This window comes from Epinephelus fuscoguttatus, linkage group LG5 (assembly GCF_011397635.1).
Source record: "Epinephelus fuscoguttatus linkage group LG5, E.fuscoguttatus.final_Chr_v1".
Classification (NCBI taxonomy): Eukaryota; Metazoa; Chordata; class Actinopteri; order Perciformes; family Serranidae; genus Epinephelus; species Epinephelus fuscoguttatus.
In genome coordinates this window covers 34,538,706-34,557,576 of record NC_064756.1, presented here as the reverse complement: position 1 = coordinate 34,557,576, position 18,871 = coordinate 34,538,706, and the positions used below count along the sequence as shown (strand labels likewise).

The window sequence follows — 18,871 nt, the reverse complement described above, 5'->3', positions numbered from 1 at the left end:
TGTATTGTTGTGATGCTTGTAGCCTACCACAGCCTACCACTGTATAGGTCATACTGCACATGCATCATGTATTACAACCATTTAAACGTGGTACTGTACAGTTACATGGTCAGTGTTTCATAAATCTTTATCAAAGTGTTCATGATAATGTAAAACAAAATAAATTTGTGTTCATGGTTATCCATGTCCATAGTTCAGTAGGCCTATATTTTAGCATATGTAATAATAATGATAATAATAATAATAATAATAATAATAATAATAATAATAAATGAATTGTATTCATAGGCGCATTTCATAGCACTCAAGGACACCTTACAGGACATGACCTTCATTCAAACTCCTAAGTAAAAGCATCTAAATATAGCCTACCAAAAATAAGAGTACTGATTATGCAGAGTGGCCCATTTCAAAATAATATCTGTATTATTGGATTTTGATTATTGGTGCATTAGTGTGTTAATTAATGTCATTGTTGCGGCTGGGTGGAGCTCTTTTTAATTTCTTTATACACTGCGTGGTAAATTAATCTAGCCCATAAGTCTGCCACCACTTATAATGGATACCATTACCGATGAAGCTGTATGTGCCTGTGGTAAATTATGTAACGTCGCCTACAGACTACGTCTTCTTTACATACCCGTCAATTAAAAGTGTTTGCTCAAATGCGATGGTATGCTTCACCTGAGCCAGCTGTGGCAGAAACACCTGGCTCGGGTTACAACAGCGCAGAGAGCCAGAGGGGCTGGACTCTGAGCCAAAATAACTCCGCTCAGTAGCTGCGGAGCTATGACTAAATGTCTGGAGCAATCGCCACAAGAGAGAAACACAGAGCGAGCAACCCGACTTCAGAATCAGGAAGACAAGGAACTTTGAACAGTGCTGTACTTTCCTCTCGACTTTGGGACAGAAAATCATCAAGGTAAGGAAGTGTTTTAAATCACTCCGTAGCGTGCGCACCTATCTGCGTGGGAAACACTGTTAGAGGTGAAGAAGAATGTTTGTCTTAAGATCTGCGTTGTACGACTTTGAATAGGTCTTTGGGTGTAGAGATTTTAAAAAGTCGAATTTGTTGGTGTTGGTAATCTCAAGTTCAGTACAGTCGTGAAAACGCCTTTTTCCCCTATGAATGGTTCTTTCCATGGTTCTCTCGTTCATTGTGAGGGGTCTTGAATGCGAGGAGGAGCTTGTTCTCAAACTAATGAAAATCAGATGTTACCATCCCTGCCTGGCATGCCTCGCAGTCTGCAGCCACAGAGGGAAAGCTTCAGTGCAACAGCCAGCTGCTGGACATTGATTGACCGATGTGCAGCTCACCAGTTAACTGACATCACATACAGCCAGAGCAGTGATTTATGGGGCTTTGTGACATCATTAATAGTGATTTAATAGTGATCTTATCAGAATGGTATCTTCATGATTTTTATGCAATATTATCTTTGAATGTTCCCCTTATTGTTGTAGAGGAATGCTATTTATGGTGATTTGAAGTTGTGCTGTGATAAAGAAAAACATCCTCACATTAAGAGAGTTCCTTATGCATTGAATCTTGTGACTGCAAGTTAAAAGTTCAAATGTGTCAGTTATTTGCTTAACCTATTAGCAGTGCTGCTAATCTGTAAGTAGACCAAACCTTCCTGCTGGAGCAGGATTTAAATGGCCTCTATCCAACTTGTGTGTGTTGCTCTGGGTCTCAAAAACCAGCTGGGCTGCATTGTGTGATGCGCTTGCTGTAACCTGTCTCCAACAAACTTTTTCTGCTGTCACCAAAACACCTGTAAGTCAGCTTTCTTCGAAGTCATCAATGCATGCTCATACATGCAAGCAGGTAAACCACCTGTCATTCCTTGGTCATGGCCCTGCTTTGTGCTCTTTGCACCTTGGTGTGAGCATGGCACAGTGCAGGCACCAGACTGGGCATGTAACTTGCCAGAAATGTCTGTTATGTTGTGTCGCACTGAGAGATTCCAGAGGCACATCACATGCTGTGGAGAGCAGTTTTGCTCTAGAGGTGGAGGGTAGCTGGGATCGTGCTAGAGGCTACTATTCCAAAGGAGAGTCTGCAGAATCAAGAACCAAAAGAAGACTTAAGACGACTTGTATTGCTCACATATTAGTTGTTATCATGTCAAAAATGTCCTTTGGTCCATTGTTTGTGTACCCTTAGTGTCTGCAGAGACTGATTGTTATTCTCAGCTTGAGAAGGTCACAAGAGCTGCAGGTTGTCTTAGGCATGTTGTTTTTGGCAGTGACAGTTGCTGTCTTGAATAGGATGTACTATGTGTGTTTGTGCTTGTGCGCATGCATGCTCATTTGCTTGTTCGTGAAAGCAAAAGGCATTTAAGTGACTAACTAGGTCAGAGGTGCGGGTGTATGCATCATAAAAGTATTTTGGGTGGAGTTCTTGTGTCTGAGAAGCTTACTGTTGTTGGAGTGTGTAATTAGATGATATGATTTATCTATAGACGTTTATGGTAGGTATATTTCAGCATGGATTTCAGCACTCAGCATTAGTCATTTAATTAAACAGGTCATGTAATTGGGAAAATGTCAATACAGCTCATTACTGCATTGTAGTTTGGTCATAGTTTTATAATCTGTCAGATCTGAGGTGATGCAGTTAATTTTTTTAGGAAATCCTCTTTCCGTAGTTGAAAGATAAAAACCATTTACAGTTTGATCCCCTTCCTAGAACACCATGACACCGAATTACAATGTTTGACACAATAATTTCATAATACTTCCAACTTGTTATTGTACAATTAGCCTTAATCTCCTGTCAAAATCCAGGAATGTCCACAGCCCATTGCAGATGATTCCCATTACATGAGATAGTGGTGAGCCAATGTAAACATTTACTCCGATTTTATCTTTGACATTCTACTCATGGCATGACAGTACCATTAAGGGATTTCAGACCAATGACACTGTGGATATTGAGGTGTACGAGAGCTGTTCAGAAAGCGTCTGGAAATTCATTTTTAAGTGTTTTTCACTGGAACCAGAGAGAGTGTGTGTACGGTAAGAGGTTCATTCTCCTGTGGGACATTAGTTAATTTGTGTTGTCTGAATGATGACACACAGCCAGATTTAGTTTTTTCTTTTTTTCCAAAGAAAATTGAAAGCAAGCCACAGAGGGAAGTGTTTCATTGTGTCTGAGGATTTTGTTTCTAATGTTTAGTCTGAGCCAAGTTCCCTACCAGGAGTGGACAGAGACAAGGCCTGAAAGTTCTGAAGGAAGGATATGAAGGAGGGACCAACAAGAGGGGGAGGAAATGAATGCATGACTTGTAGAGTTCAGCAGAAACTAGAGAAACAGTTAGATGTGTAATCTGGAATTGTTGGAGGTCATAAAAGGAAAAGGAGAGAGGGAGGGGCCACTTGTATTCTTGGTCAGACACACCCTGGCATTCTGCAAAGCTAATGATTATTGTCTTCAATCCTTAAATGTCCCTGATGCTTCCCGCAGGATCTCTCTGCTTTTCTGACTATCCGTTTACAAAGTTTCTGAGTTCCCAAATGCTTAAAGTCCAGTTTGCAAAGGCAGTTTTGTTAAGTGCTCCTTCGTGGTTTCATCTTGTGGCTTCCATCTTGGCTCTACCACTCGAGAGAGCTAATTGTTGCATGTTAAAATGGTTGAACCAGCTGGCACTATAATCACAGTACTGGAAAGGAACTAGACAAAAGTGCACATGACGTTTTCCAAGAAAGTTCTCTTTAAGAAAGCGACCAAAGTGCAGCTGCAGATCAGCAAGCCTGGAATAGACAACAGCACCGCTGCAGTGGCCACAAGCTGTCAGTCCACTTTAAATTTTCAGATGATTTATGTTTCTGTGTTTCAGTACTTCAAGACCAACACACGCTTTCTACTGTGTGTGTACTTTAAGGTATAGGCTAAGTTGCCTCTGTTGATACTCTTTGTGATAACTGCATGTATAGTGCCTGTTCTAAAAAGATATTTAGTATGTGTTTTTTTTTTTTAAATATGCTTCTCTTCTTGAAACCTTTGTTTTACAAGGTCAAGCCCAGGCTAAGTTTACCTTACTGCAGTTTGTTTGCTCAGTAATGAAATATGCTGATAAGTAAAGCAAACAAAGTCTGGATGCAAATTGCAGGCACAAGCTGTCAAATTTTCTTTTTTAAAAGTAGACATAAAACAAGATTATTTAAAGATTCTAATCTATCACCCAAAACCAACATCTAATGGCAACAAAAGGTAAATCCAGAGTCAAAATGACAACACAACACAATATAATGGGAAATAATAGAACAAGAAGTATAAAGTGAAATGGGAAGTGTAGCCTATTCGCTGTGAATGATCCATTTAAAATAAACTGTAAGCTGACAATAACTCAGTTAGCCATTTTGAGTATATGCTTATACACCTGTTCTTTTAGGAGGTACTTACTGTTAAGACACATTAACAATGGAATAAGGCTTGAGTAAAGAGAAGAATAAATTTGATAAACAAGTCAAAAATATGTATTAAATAAATAAATAAAATATAGTTTTGATGGTGTATTGACAGTGTGCCAGTAAAAGTAAAAGTTGTCACAGTACCAGTGAAGAGAAAACAAGGAAGGGGTTTGGTGAATGAATTGCTGGGCAGGAAGGTGAGAATTCAGTGAGTGAGTGATCGACATTTGTGAGTCAGTTAGAGTGTAATCTCTCTTTGCGTTAGTTGCTCATGACAGAGATAAGCGTCTCAGACTGTGTGTGAGGTGAATGTGTCACTGGGAGGTGTGGTGAGGAATGTGAGTCTGTGACCAGGCCCAACTGAGACATGCCAGTTTCCCGCTACAGTACAGCTCAGCACACAGTGTGAAGAGTGTTATGTCGCTGTGCTGTTCACCTTAATCTGATGACCCAACATAACAAACGTTTCACTGTGGCCCTGGCTAATGTTCAACTGCTGGTGGGGGCTAAGAATGATGTGTTATCGAATGTTGTTTGAGCTTGGTTTAGTTTTGATGATGTCTTTGTCCACTAGTTGCATCAGGTCTAATAACAGTGAGTCAGGTTCATCTATATTTTGCCAACAGGTCAGTGCAAGTATTAAGTTAAGAAATAGGTTCAGTGTTAGGTTTAGAGATTAAAAGTTGGATAAATGAGGTTAGAAAAAAATGTTTGTGGCAATTAACACCTCACAAATTTAAATTGAAGACTTCTGAATGGCTTCTTCTTCTTCTAAGGCCTACTGCAGACTCCCTGTGAAAGGAGCCTGCTATGTCTTTCCCAAAGTAAGATCAATAGCAATGTCATCTCTGTTCATCTTGTACAGATAGAAACGATACAGTCTGTGATGTATTTAATGTAATTTAACAAAGAGCCACAGGTGGAGGAAACACCATTGAAAGGAAAATAATACCTTTCAAGCAACTACAAATCTGTCATACACTGGCCTCCTATGTGTAACATGTTTCCTTTTCTATATAAGAAAGACACAACTTAAGAAGACAGCTTTGGAGTTGTCGGAAGGTGGTGTGTGTATATCTTTTTTATGGTTTAAGACATACAGCCTATAGTAAATAAAGGTTACTTTGGTATCTCTACCTGAAGAACATGTACACAAGGCACGTTAAGGCATAATGCGTACAAGAAAACAGTAAATTACAACATCTTCTTTCAGAGTAATGTCTGTAACACAATAAGCACAACAAATCAACAGTATAATACAGTTTAAGAGTAGCCTTGGTTTGCTTTTGAAGTAGGAAACATACCAAAATAGCTCACTGAAATGTTGAGTGGTCACACAGCAGGCCCAGCAGTTGAATCATCAGCAACAGTAGATTCCTTGTTCTGCATGGGCCAGAGACTGACCTCATCTCTGTCTGTCTGTGAAAATATACCTGCATGGTCATTAAACTGGGGCAGGATTGTAAATGGTAGACAGGTGTGTTAGGGTGGCTGAACACACTTAGATAAACATACATTTAATTTTTCTATTTGCCCGAACATGCACATATGTATTGTCTAATGGAAATAACATATTAGGTTTAGACTAACCAACGAAAGGTTCTCCAAAATATTAAGGCTTTACTGTATTTAAAAGCGATGCACTAATATTTTGTATTTTAAGTTGATGAAGAAGATGTCATGGAGCAGTTAGCTTTTCTTGTTTTATTTGGATGTTATAACACTGGGAAATTCATCAAGGTATTGCACTTAATTTTAAGGTCTCTACTAAATCCCAGATGAGCTATGTCTCTGCCTAAAGTATTTATTTTTTCAATATCTGATAGCTATTGCTGTCACATGTAGAGTATATTAATAAGCAGAACAGCAAACCAGGAATTTTTAGCAGTGACTTATTATTTCCCATGCATCTATTTAAAGTGATCATTAGGTATGCAGTGATTCTCTAGCCTTAACACATTATTTGTTTACCATTTTGCATCCAGTTTGGATTAACTAACATGCTGACATACACAGCTGTCTGCCTTATTACTATAAACTGTCACCCACTTCCATTCAATTAGCTGTGAATGACACCTGTTTGTCTGTCTGTCAGAAATTTGTCTTTTAAACAAATGTTTAACATGTGATGTTAAACAGGAAGTCCTGGCATGACAGATAATGTGGCTGAGTCATCAAGCAGGACCAGTTTTCCTAAAAGGGAAAAAGTTGTGATGTCACTTAGTGGTGTGATCCGAGACATCAGTCCTTTCAAGCATGCATTTTAAGTTGCCAAAGGACGCAAACATGCTGACTTGTTCAGACATGACAGGCTTTCAGGTTGTGTTCACAGAATGTTGTGTCTTTTGTCAGAGCGCCTGAAGGGGTGATGGCTGGGAGCCTGTAGCATGAGAGAAAGGGTAGCGTTAAACACTCCTTAGTGTTTTCAGTTTGAAGCTACAGAACGTCTGATTTTATTGTATCACACTAAAAGTCGAAGGTTCAGTCAAATGGAATGAGAAGGAGCCAGAGGGCAGAGGGTGCAGCCAACCAATCTTTGTTGAATTTTATCGCTGATGTGGGCATGCCCAGGCCTATATGATGTTTTAAGTGCTGAATGGGAATCAATCTCATGAGTTTGTAAAAAAAGTCAGTTGAATGTTGTGTGAGATTGTTCTCCTAACAGCTGTGTTGTGTTTCCTTTTTCAGGAGCCGGACACTGCTACCTCACAGCCATGACTTCTCAGACGAGCTTTGGCAGCAGCGTGCTGTGTGAGTCTCTGCAAACCCTTGATTTGTCATTGTCTAGGTCTCTGTGTGGCTCAGCATGTATTTGTGCACATGGAAGTAGTATGCTATGCTAATTGTCTGTGGTGCTTTTATTCAGTCCAGACGATAAATGATGACCTTAATGCATCGCTGGCTACAGCAGATGAGTTATCCAGAGAGTTCAACTCCCTGCTGAAGGAGGCCTCCTCCAACAAAAACACCACAGAGTCTGGCTCTGAGGTACACACACATACACAGACCTCCAATACTAATTTCCTTGTTGTAGATGTTTGTTTGCAACAGTTTGACACAGTTTTATTCTGTGTAAGAGTGTCTCTCTCATAGCTAGCCTTCAGCATGCCACTAGCTTCTGATTTTTCCAGTAGCAGGCTTCTTTCATCAGTTTTTCTTTAAAGCTAAAATGTGTTCCTGGGGTTTATTTGTTCATATTCTAAGCTAATGGGTATCTACAACTGTACTGGCCATTAAAAGTTGAAGGAGCAGTGTGTAAGATTAAGGGGGATTTAGTGGCATGTAGCAGTGATGATTGCAGATTGCAACCAACTGAAAATTCTCTAGAATTTCTTCAGTGTTCATTATTCACGAGGTTTTGACAAGAGCAGAATTATCCACAGAGGTCTCTTCCTCTCTAAAACAAATGGACCAGCTGACTCAAACCAATTAAAACACTGAATAAAGCAGCTTCACGTTACAAATCAGTTTTCTCCAATGCTCTCTGGCTTGTCGGAGATGTTCCTCTTTTGACTTAAGATCCAGACTTCTTGTTATATTACCCAAAATTAAACAATAGTATTACATGAGTCTTTTCCATTGGCAATCTGTCAGAGACCCTTTTGTGCAGGAGTTGTTGAATGCCAACAAAGTAAGTGTTGCGTTATCTTTGTTAAAATGAAGTAATTTGCACATCTTACTACCCAGCACAGCAGTATAGTCATTCCTTGTAATATTTTCTTCTGACAAATGCATTTTCTCTTCAGACCAGCTCCTCAGTCTACAGAGAGAAGCCTCAGTCCACCCTCCTGTCCAACACCTCCATCACAAGGGAGTCAAGTAGCAGTAATAATGGCAGCATCAACTCTAAGCCATTCTCCCCCAGTTCAACAACTTACCGCACTTTGGACTCTGTCCTCTCCAGCAATAAAAACACACCGTCCTCCCCCTCTATTTACACCACCAGCCCATCCTCCCCCTCTGTTTACACCACCAGCCCACTCTCATCCCCCAAGATCCAAAGGAACTCACGCTCTCCAGTTCCTCGATCTGGATCCGACAGCTACCCATACAGCCAGCAGAGCCCCAGACAGTCACCTCACACCCCAAGGCGCAATTCCCCCTCTCGTTACGACAGGAGCCCACGAGGCTCAATCAGTTACATGGACAGATGCCCTTCTCCAAGCCCTACAGCATCTTCTTTTGACCAGCCACCTTGGTCTCCCCAGCTTCACTCCTCCTCCAACCTGCTGAGCCCTCGTGACAGCAACTCAATGGGCCGTAGGTCGCCTCGTTCAGACAGAAGCCGCTCTCCTTTGTCTTTTGATCATCCCATGTCCAACACGCTCCCTCGAAATTTTGGTGGTTTCAAGCAACCTGGTAAGTGGCTGTAGTTAAATCAGTTAGACAGAAGTTGTGGGCCAACTAAACCCTGCAGAAATATGTAATTATCATGGGAATAAATAAATTGTAATTCCACTTCAGTCATTTTGAACTAACATCTCATGCCAGTTGGGAATCTACCTGAAAGACTAGCATACTATTCATAAAAGACACATTACCTCATTCCTGAAAAAGGGATACTTTTGGAAACAAAAGCAGTCTACTCCTTGGCTGAATGGTACAGTTACAGATGTGTTGTTATGTACATGATGACAATGCACCATTTGAAACAGAATTTCTGAACTGTCCCTCAGTGTTGGTCTTTTCTCTTCTGGTGATGAATCAGTTTTTTGTGTTGCTTATCTTGATACTTATGTGTGTCAAGTAGGGTAGGATTTACAATGCTGCCAATTAGAGTAGTGGTTTATGAAAAGTTATATTTTATGTTAATGAACCACAGTCTGTGTTTTTGCTGGAGGCATGCGTGGAGCTCTGGAAGCCAGCTGTTAGTATGACTGAACTTTGGCGAACACAAAAAAATGCTATCAATGGGCTTCAGAGATATACAGTTTAGTAGACTCTTCAGTTCAGACAAGAATATAGAAAAATACCCCCTATTTTTAAACATTCAAAACAAAGCTTCGCTACAGAAATACCCCTGCAAAGAATGTAATTGCTCTGGGTTTAATGTCACAGTGTTCTTAAAGAGATTTTTCGACTATACAAACAAAGAGTCTTGGAGAAATACTGGCCTATAAAGTACCATTCCTTTTAAGCTTCCTTTTGTAATGCTTTCCTCTTTCTGGCACTGTTTTGTTTCTTTTGCCCTTAATTTTTTTCGCTATCTCTCTTAATCTCTCTCCCTCCCTCTCTCTCCCAGACGAGGGGGTGCAGCGGCAGAAGAGCCCTGGCAAGTGGAATGAGACAGATCTAGACGTGTCCTACGAGAAGAAACCTCACCATACCTATGACAGTTGGTTGATTCTGCTACTTTCTCAACTTTTATTTTGTATGTGATGTTGTGCAATTACAAGACCTAAGGAGCACTGGCAAACTGCCTGTACTGTATGCACTCTCTGTTTTCTAACTTAACACTTTCCTGTTGAAGAGACAGAGTGGCTACGGCCGTCTGTGCCAAATAGCAGCTGGAGAGAATCCAACCTCGATGGCCCTCCTCCAGTCCCGAGCCCCAAAAAGGTGGGTGGTGTTCACAGAGAGGCTTTCAAATAGGTAGGCCTACTGTGAGAGATTTATTTAGATGGCTTCTGTTGTCACTCAAAACTTTTTTCTTAAATCCATGTTAAGCCATTTCCTGGAGTTCTTGAGGAGCTGCAGATATCCTCTAAATGGGAGTTACTGCAAGTCATGTGACATTGTTTTTACAGATAAGAACAGGATGAAGTGGCTTATAGACTGAGGGTGGGGATAAGAATTTCACTAGCCTCTTGAACTCAAAAACTTAGTCATAGCATTGTTATTTTTAAAAGACGCATTAGTCCATTTTTGGCAGGAAACCAGAAAACCATCAAAACTGCTAAAAGCAGTGTAACACATGGTCAGTACCATGTTTCTGGTTTGTTAAGTTGTCTCAGGAAATAGTTGCCTACCTCCAAATTGTACACCTGATAACTCTAAGTAAAGCGTTCATTTTCCTTTTGGCTCAAATAATAATTATTATTATGTATTACTCTTTGGTGCTGAGCAGCCTATTCCCTGATAAAATAGTTCATATGATAACTTTTTTTTTAAAGATTATTTTTTGGGCTTTTTGCCTTTAATAGCAGGACAGAGTGAAATGGGGTGGGAGAGAGAGTGGGGGTTGACATGCAGCAAAGGGTTGCAAGCCGGAGTCAAGCCTGCGACCGCTGCAGGGAGGCATCATCTCTGTACATGGGGCGCCGGCACTATGCTACCGACACCCCAGTTCATATGATAACGTAAGAAAAAGCACATACGACAGTTTGTATGATATCTAACAAATTAGCATCCCACAAATGACTCTGTGTACATAACATAAAGTTACGTAGATTAGGTTTAAGTAAACAAAGTTTGATAGGTTAGATTTAGGCTAGTAAAGTTACATAGGTTAGGTTTAGGAAAGTAAACTTATGGAGGTTACGTTTAGGTAAGTAAAGTTACGTAGGTTAAATTTAGAAAAAGAAACAGGTCGACAATGTGCTTTAAATAACTCAAACTTCACTTGGTTTCACATGGGAAACGAACACTCGTCTCCTAGGGGAGAGTCCTGTATTTGTTTGACTCATCCATCTTTGCAACCTACCTTCTTAAGCAGACTTTCCCTGTTAATACTACTTCCATCTTTTCTCAAGTCAACACATTGGTCACGTGATCACAGCCTTCCTGTTGACATGGGTTTTTATAAAAATGACTGCCTCACAATTAGGTGGGTTATATGAATTGTGGTGCATTGCTTTTTGTATGTATACGCAAGAGTGCAGATGTATGTAACAGTAAGAGTATGTAAAAGTGCATGACAGACAGCCTGTGCTGAGCAAGTAGGTTGTTGATGAAAACTGAGCTACACAATACATTTGCTGTACACAGTCATCTCATTCAATGGATTGGGATTAGATCAGAAATGATCCCTTCTCTTTCTTCTTCCAGGATCCTCGCTCTCAGCCACTCAAGTATTCCCATGGATCTCTCCCTCGTAACACACGTATAGCAGTACCTCCAGATGTTTCATCCCCAGTCCACTCCCCTTACCACCCTCAGCCCATCATCTCCCGTATTTCCATTCCCCCGACTTCTACTCAGTCTCGTCAGCAAAAGCCCATCCCTCTCTCTGTCATCATGCGTCTCCAAAATCCCCACTGGGGAGCAATGGCAACCCGCCATCCCAGAGTCCTGGGAGGAGAAGCTGATATGGCACCTTACCCACCACCTGTACCCATCCCAAGGGAATTCTTTCATCAACCTGTGCCCCTCCCTCTGCAACACCCACCTGAGCTGAGACAGCCAGCCATATACAGTGATGGTATTTAACATCTTCAAACACACTCTGGTACTTACCACATTCGCAGGATCTTTCATCTACTAACTTTGCTCTACAACTGTGGTTTGGTATCTTTGCAGCGCTGAACTCAGGGGATATAGATGCAGAGTTAGAGCGGCTCGACATTGTTCATCACCTGCCTGTGATTTCGGAGAATCCCAGCATGCCAGAGGACAGAAGGGAGGGTGCGCCCCCTGCTCCCCGGCCCCTCAGCCCCACCAGGCTACAGCCAGTGGTGGCTCCTGAGGCCCAGAGCCAGGAGATTCCCAACCTGGAGGAGCTGCTCCGCATCCGGGCAGAAATCCCTCGAGCCCTGAAGAGACGAGGCTCGGTGGACCACTCACAGCCCATGAAGAGGGCCTCCCACTACCAGCCCAACCAGTACAAAAATCTCATCGACAAGCTGTTTCGCAGGAAGGAACACCGCCACAGGGGGGAGCATGGTAGCGAGACTAGTGGCTCCTCAGAAGAGGAGGACTTTGCTACACCTCCTGCCCGTCTACCTGAACCCTCGGTGCTTCCTGATTTCAAAGTAAGAAACTGTCTTAGAGAAACTAATGAAGTAATAATCTCTGGTCAAACATGTGTCAGATTGTGAAAAAAGCCTCTAAATTGGTTGAAATGTGATACAGCCACTTATTAATTATTATGAATTCAACACACTGCAAATCCACATTTTTTTATGTCAACTATTCTCATTATAAAACAGCTACTTTTACATTTTATTTTAAAACCCTGTGATGGATGTCACTCTCTGCAGTCAAGTGTTTTACTTTATACAAGATGGGATCCTTTTTGTCCCTTCAGAACTACCATTCCATCCTACGGCAGTCCAAACGGGAACACAGAAGTTCTGGGAAGCGAGCTCGACTCAGCCCGCTCGTCCTGCTGTTGGATGGAGCATTGGTCGGAGAGCTGGAGACAGTGCAGAGGGCCGTGCAGGAGGTTTGTGTGTATACTACTATACATATACCTTATATATACTGCCACTGAAACAACTACTATTACTCTGCTGCTACTGATAGTGATGTTAATCATATCTAAAATACTAAACCAATTGCACCAATAATTCTATATTTTTTCAATAAATATGAAGCTTTGATTAAATAAGGGAAGCAAAATCATCAGACAATGGTGAAATCAATTCAAAGACATTTGCAAAAAAATAAATAATGTAAGATAGATAGATAGATAGATAGATAGATAGATTAGAATAATCACAATAGTGCACTTTGCAGTTGTTCTGGCAGTGTTTGCCACGAAGACGAATTCCTTTTAGCTTACATCAGCAGCCTCCATAAAAAAATGTATAGGGTAAAAACTCATTCAACTCAGTTCGAACTGTGAACTCAGACAGCAGAGTGTGGTGTTAAAGTTTATGCTCCAGTTCTGGATTTAGACTTTGAGAAGCACTGAAAATACTTGTGACATTTAACTTTAATTCTCTGAAGGAAGGTTTGCTGAGCCTGCATTCCCTTATTCAGCAGACCCCTGCTGCTTCTTCTGTACAGAGAAATATATTTGTCTGGAAGTTGCTCATGCAGTACTTCTATTTTAGCCGTTGGGGGTTAAGAGCTGGCTCCAGGTGATTCTGACAATAGTTTTGGAAGGAAGATAAGCGAATAAAGACAGTTGAAGAAACACCTCTTTGGCATCATGCTTTCTTGATGAAAAACAATTTAAGAATTCTTGTAGCTGATATATCCACTCTGCTGTAAAATGTCCTCCATAGGTGCAAGACCCTAGCCAACCCAATGATGAAGGCATCACTGCTCTCCACAATGCCATCTGTGGGGGACATTACAATGTGGTGGACTTTCTGGTTCGCATAGGAGCCAATATCAGCGCACCTGACAGCCACGGGTGGTAAATACCTGCTTATTCTTTTCTACCTCTTTCCTCTCTCCAGTGGTGGAATATAACTAAATACTTGTACTCAAGTACTGAACTCAAAATTCTGGTGTGTAGGATTTAGTGGCATCTATTGGCAGAAATGGAGTATTATATTCAAAACTATGTTTTCATTGGTTTATCACCTGAAAAAATAAGAATCGTTGTGTTTTTGTTACCTTAGAATTAACTTTTTATATATCTAAAAATGAAACATGGAGTCTGCCATGTTGTTTTTACATTAGCCCAGAACAGACAAACCAAACACTTGCTCTCGATAGGGCCATCTCATTTTCGCGTTTAACGTTGGCCATTGTAATTCTGCAACCTTACCGCTAGATGCCACTAAATCCTGCACACTAGACCTTTAAGTTAGGTTTTGTATGCAGGACTTTTACTTGTAGTGGAGGATTTCCCAGTGTGATATTAGTACTTTTACTTAAGTAAAGGATGTGAATAATTCTTCCACTACTGCCTGTCGAATTGTCTTTGGCCTCCTTTGAAGTTTTTGTGTAACACCGTATACAAAAGGTGTTATGTCAGTGTGTTTTGTTAATGGCATTGTGGGGTTCATGATATTTTCAGAACAGCAACCCTGTGCTGTTTCATTTGTGAACTGTTTGTTCTTTGGCCCGCAGGACTCCGCTGCATTGCTCAGCTTCTTGTAACGACCGGCCTCTGTGTGAGTTTTTGGTGAGGAATGGAGCTGCAGTCATGGCCATGACAGAGAGTGACGGTGCTATCGCCTCCCAGAAGTGTGACCCCTACGCTGTTGGGTATGAGGAGTGTGAGAGCTTCCTTAGGGGTGAGGCAATTACACCCACACATGCATCAGCACACACATTCATGCACACACACCCTATGAGACTGTACTATTAAATGCTAAAAGTCAAACATAATACAGTGAATTATAAAATGACATCATTTGACAGTTGGTGTATTTACTGAAGCTCTGACCTTTGCTCTTTTAACCACTTATTGAATGTGATGGGTTTAAGTCTAGTCTGCCATCAGTCATTCACACACATCCACTTAATAAAGCTGATGCTAAAATACCCATCGTAAAACTCAAAATATATTTATGACTCTTAGCCAACATTTTCATTTCAAGTAACTTAAATGGAACATATAGGGTTCTGTAATTATATGGAATTTTTTTGTAATATTTGACATCCTAACATATGACCATTTCATACCAAAGCTGCATGTTTGCAAGGCTTGAGACTATGAAAGTCTGTTTACAACACATTGCATGTGTTCTTGGGCAAACTGTCTATGTAAGTAAATCAAGTACTGTAGTAATACTTAAATGAAATCCTTCACCCTCCCAAAAAACCGTATGATTTGTATATTAATTACTGACCCAGCGTTGTGTTGAATTTGTGAAGAAAACTTTGTTGTTCTCACATCTCAGGTAATAAAGAATTCAAAAACAGAGAGAATTCTTGATTAACAAAAGTCACAGGGGGCTGCATTTAAAAGCAAAACTATATCAAGACATCCATTTTACAAACTCTCAAACAATTAATACAGTATAATCCAAGTCTCATTTATCCAGTAATGCACTCAGTACTAATCAAACAGAGAGCCCTTTTTTGACAAGGAACAGAACTAAAAGTGAAACTTATCTGTGCTCTCTTCAAAGCCAGACTCCATTGACAAAAACAGTAATATTACCTCACTGAACACAGGAGCTGTTGGTCTACCGCTGCCTCAGTTGATGGTTTGCTTGTGTTATTGTGTGACTGTAACAAGACAAACTAACTCAGAGGCAGTGGTAGACCAGCAGCTCCTGTGTTGAGTGAGGTTAAGTTACTGTTTATGTCAATGGAGTCTAGAATCTTTGAGGAGAGCGTTGAAAAGTTTGACTTTTAGTTCAGTTCTCAGTCAGAAACAGGTATTTGTTGGGGGACTACTGGGCATACAGCTGGATAAATGAGACTTGGATTATACTGCATGAGTTGTTTGAGAATTTCTAAATAGATGCTTTGATATTTTTTCGCCTTATTTTATCTTTTCTTGTTTTTGTCAAGAAGCATCACCGGTCTCCCTGATCATCAGTTCAAACTATCATTTTTTGGTACAGTCAGTGTTAATCATGTCAACACATAATGTTGTCTTTGTAATACCAGGTGTGGAGGAGGCCATGGGTGTGGAAAACAGCGGGGTGTTGTATGCTCTGTGGAGCTACCCGGCCCAGTCGGCCGATGAGCTGAGCTTTAAAGACGGAGACATGGTCACCATCCTGCGGAAACCTGAAGGGTCAGATTGGTGGTGGGCCTCACTCTGTGGCAGGGAGGGCTTTGTTCCAAACAACTATTTTGGGGTAAGATACCAATTTCTGAACAAAGGGTTGAACAATTTTCTTACCAAAATGCAGAAAAAAAACATGACTGTTAATGGGGTTTTTTGTTTGTTTCTTTCTAGCTTTTCCCAAAGGTTCGACCAAAATCTCTCTGCTAAGTGGTCTCTTGATGATGGTCAAACTGGTGCAGAGGACCGTCTGAAAAAAACTGAGCTTCACAGCTTCACACTTGTTGTTTGACAGGAATGTGTCTGTGTGATTATGAAAAGGCTGTATTGCTGCAGGGCTTGAGAAATGGTTTTGATCTGTCAGTCAAGGAGAGTTGAAGGAGAAGTCTCAGTATTCATTTTGGCCTCGCTGACAGGGATAAATCTTTCTAGAAGACATCATTTGTACTGGCTCTGCTGCAGGATATTTTTTCTAGTAAAGCTACAACTCTGTGCTATGCTAAACCTCTTCTGTCAAGCTCTGCCTGTCTATCCAAAGGTCACAAAACGGCGATATTCACTGCTGTTTTTGCTCAGCTGTGTTCCAGTCAGACATTGACTTTTCTGACTCATTGGCTGGTTACTAATCAGAATGCAAACAGTGACTGTTCAGTCCATTCATCAGCGAGGTCAGTGTAGCTGTATGCTGTCAGCAAACCCATGATTGCTCAATTTAGAAAAGGGCTGCTTCAATCAGAGCAAAATCAACTTCTCATTACTGGAGCAGAGTTGTCTGCAGCTACATCAAAGAAGCACCGAAAACTGTTAGAGTTGTCAGGAGTTGACATGGAGCTGTTATTCTTTTATGATATTGCTAAAGTGTTCTCAGTGTACATATCATTGTTTTTGCATATTATTATCCAATGGATTCTAACAGAAAGTACATTCATGATTTTACAGGCCAAATATTATTTTTGAAGAGATGTTTAATGTGGCTGCAGGCTTTCCATATTTTCAAATGAGCCTCACCAAAAATGTAACGGGTCTGGCTGGTTTAGGTTGAGGCCCTTCATGCTGCCTGAATAAGTCAATTTCTATGGAAACATTTTTTTTTTTATGACAATGAAAGTGGTCTTTTGTAGATACGTGTATTTTCACAGAGGTAGAATGGATGTTTGGTGATGTATTGGTTTTGTGGGTTGCTGTGTTTTTTTAATCAGTTTTCAGTGTAACGATAACTGCTGTGCACTTAACCACTACCCTCTCAAGCATGGGCGGATTATGAGACAATGGGCCTCTGGGCACAGTTGTGCAAAAGGCACCCCAGGAGCAAGACACACAGATTTTATAGTTGTTTATCCTCTTTTTGATATTTTGCATCTCTTTGTAGTCATTATGCATCTCTCCTTAGTCCCTTTTACACTGCCTGTTCTAGGCAGGAATGTCACGCTGTTATTCACGCCTCACCATTCTTTATTAACAGTATGATTGCGGTAAGGGGAGATAAAGTTGTCTTACCTTTAAGCGGGCAGTGAAGCTAATAACAGTGCAGAAGTGACGTCTGTGTTAAAAGGAACAGCAGGTGGGATGGGACCACAGACAGGACAGGTGTGGCATTTTGACGTTGTGTTATGTTTGTGACCCACCATTGGAAGATTTAAAAAGCAGGTAGCAGCAGTTAGCAGCTAATTAAAAAAGACAGTGAGGTCCAGGACCGCTTTACCCTCCAAGCAGAGGGACGGTAAATGATTGTTATTGCTGTGTTCTGCCATTGTTATTGAAACTGCTGGCGACTTATATGTCCCACTGGAGGCTGTTGTGTTACATGTCACTCCCATCATGCCTCTTTTGCTTCCAAGATACCGGCATGCTATCTAAAAACACACTCGTGGGTGGCATGATGCTGCTGGAGTTTGGTTCTATTTAAAAATGCAAAGGCGGCCTAATTAAAGGGACTTCATAGCCTTATAGCATGAACTCTGTGTAAAAAGGGCTACTGTGTCTCTTTACAGCCCTTTTGTATCTCTTTGTAGTCGTTGTGTGTCTCTTTGTTGTGTTTTCATGTTTCTTTGCAGCCATTAAAGTCTGAGGGGGCCCTGAAACTCTGGGCCCCTGGGCCAGTGCCTGATAGGCCCATTCAGTAATCCATCCATGCTCTTAAGAGGCGCACAGTAACCAAATGTTTAAATACTGAATAAATACATGAGTCACATGTTTTTGGCTTCCGTTGGAATTGTTTGTCCAAGTCAAGTCAAATGTCCCTTACTGACCAGCAGGTGGCACTGTATATTCAAGTATGAATTCAGCACCAACTTCATGTTTTTGTTTGTCAACACCACCTGCACATATGACTAATGTATGTTGTAAAACATCATTTATTCAGGCTGTTTTGTGAAGCATCAGGCCTGTATGTTGTGTGTTATATTAAACCCTGTTAGTATTTTATTTCTTCTTCTTCTTTGAAGTTATATTTATTCTCATGTTCTTTCTCCCTTTCCTCTTTTACACCACAGAGAACCGGAGTGACTGCTGTGATTCTTAATTAATCAATTAGCTGCACTATTATGCATGGGGGTAATTACAAAAAAAAAAAAAAAAATACACACGATTAATATATTTTTTAATTAAGTCTGACTCAAGCCTTTTGATCTGCAGACTATCTCTACCCCACTGGTATTAAGAAAACACCAACGCTTGCATGCTTCATCACAATCCCCGAGGAAGATTAGTGTCAACATTGTTTGAAGCTGACTACTGTTTAATGTTTTTCTTTTTTTATTTTATGTAGATTATTAAACATACGGTGACAATGATGATGATGACATGCACATTCATAATTTACTCACACACACACTGTGGTGTGTAGCTGTGGTGAGCTAATGCAGTGTTTCAGATTTTCTGGTGAATAATTCAGATGATTTAAGTGAACTGAACTGTCCACTGGCCCGTGGTAGC

General features: G+C 40.7%; 1 protein-coding gene across 2 annotated transcripts; it reads left to right on the top strand.

Annotated features, from left to right (window-relative positions):
* Window positions 1-710: 710 nt before the first annotated feature.
* Window positions 711-18,361, top strand: ppp1r13l (protein phosphatase 1, regulatory subunit 13 like). 2 transcript variants are annotated; one of them, XM_049576505.1, is made up of 13 exons: window positions 711-922; window positions 7,105-7,167; window positions 7,283-7,404; window positions 8,163-8,775; window positions 9,659-9,751; window positions 9,887-9,975; window positions 11,404-11,776; window positions 11,875-12,326; window positions 12,602-12,739; window positions 13,527-13,660; window positions 14,323-14,489; window positions 15,817-16,010; window positions 16,112-18,361. In XM_049576505.1, the coding sequence occupies exons 2-13, from the start codon at window positions 7,131-7,133 to the stop codon at window positions 16,145-16,147; spliced, it is 2,448 nt and encodes an 815-aa protein (XP_049432462.1). In that variant the 5' UTR covers window positions 711-922; window positions 7,105-7,130; the 3' UTR covers window positions 16,148-18,361. The 2 variants fall into 2 exon arrangements, with proteins under 2 accessions (XP_049432462.1, XP_049432463.1); XM_049576506.1 differs by lacking the exon at window positions 711-922 and adding an exon at window positions 3,001-3,021.
* The last annotated feature ends 510 nt before the right edge of the window (window positions 18,362-18,871 follow it).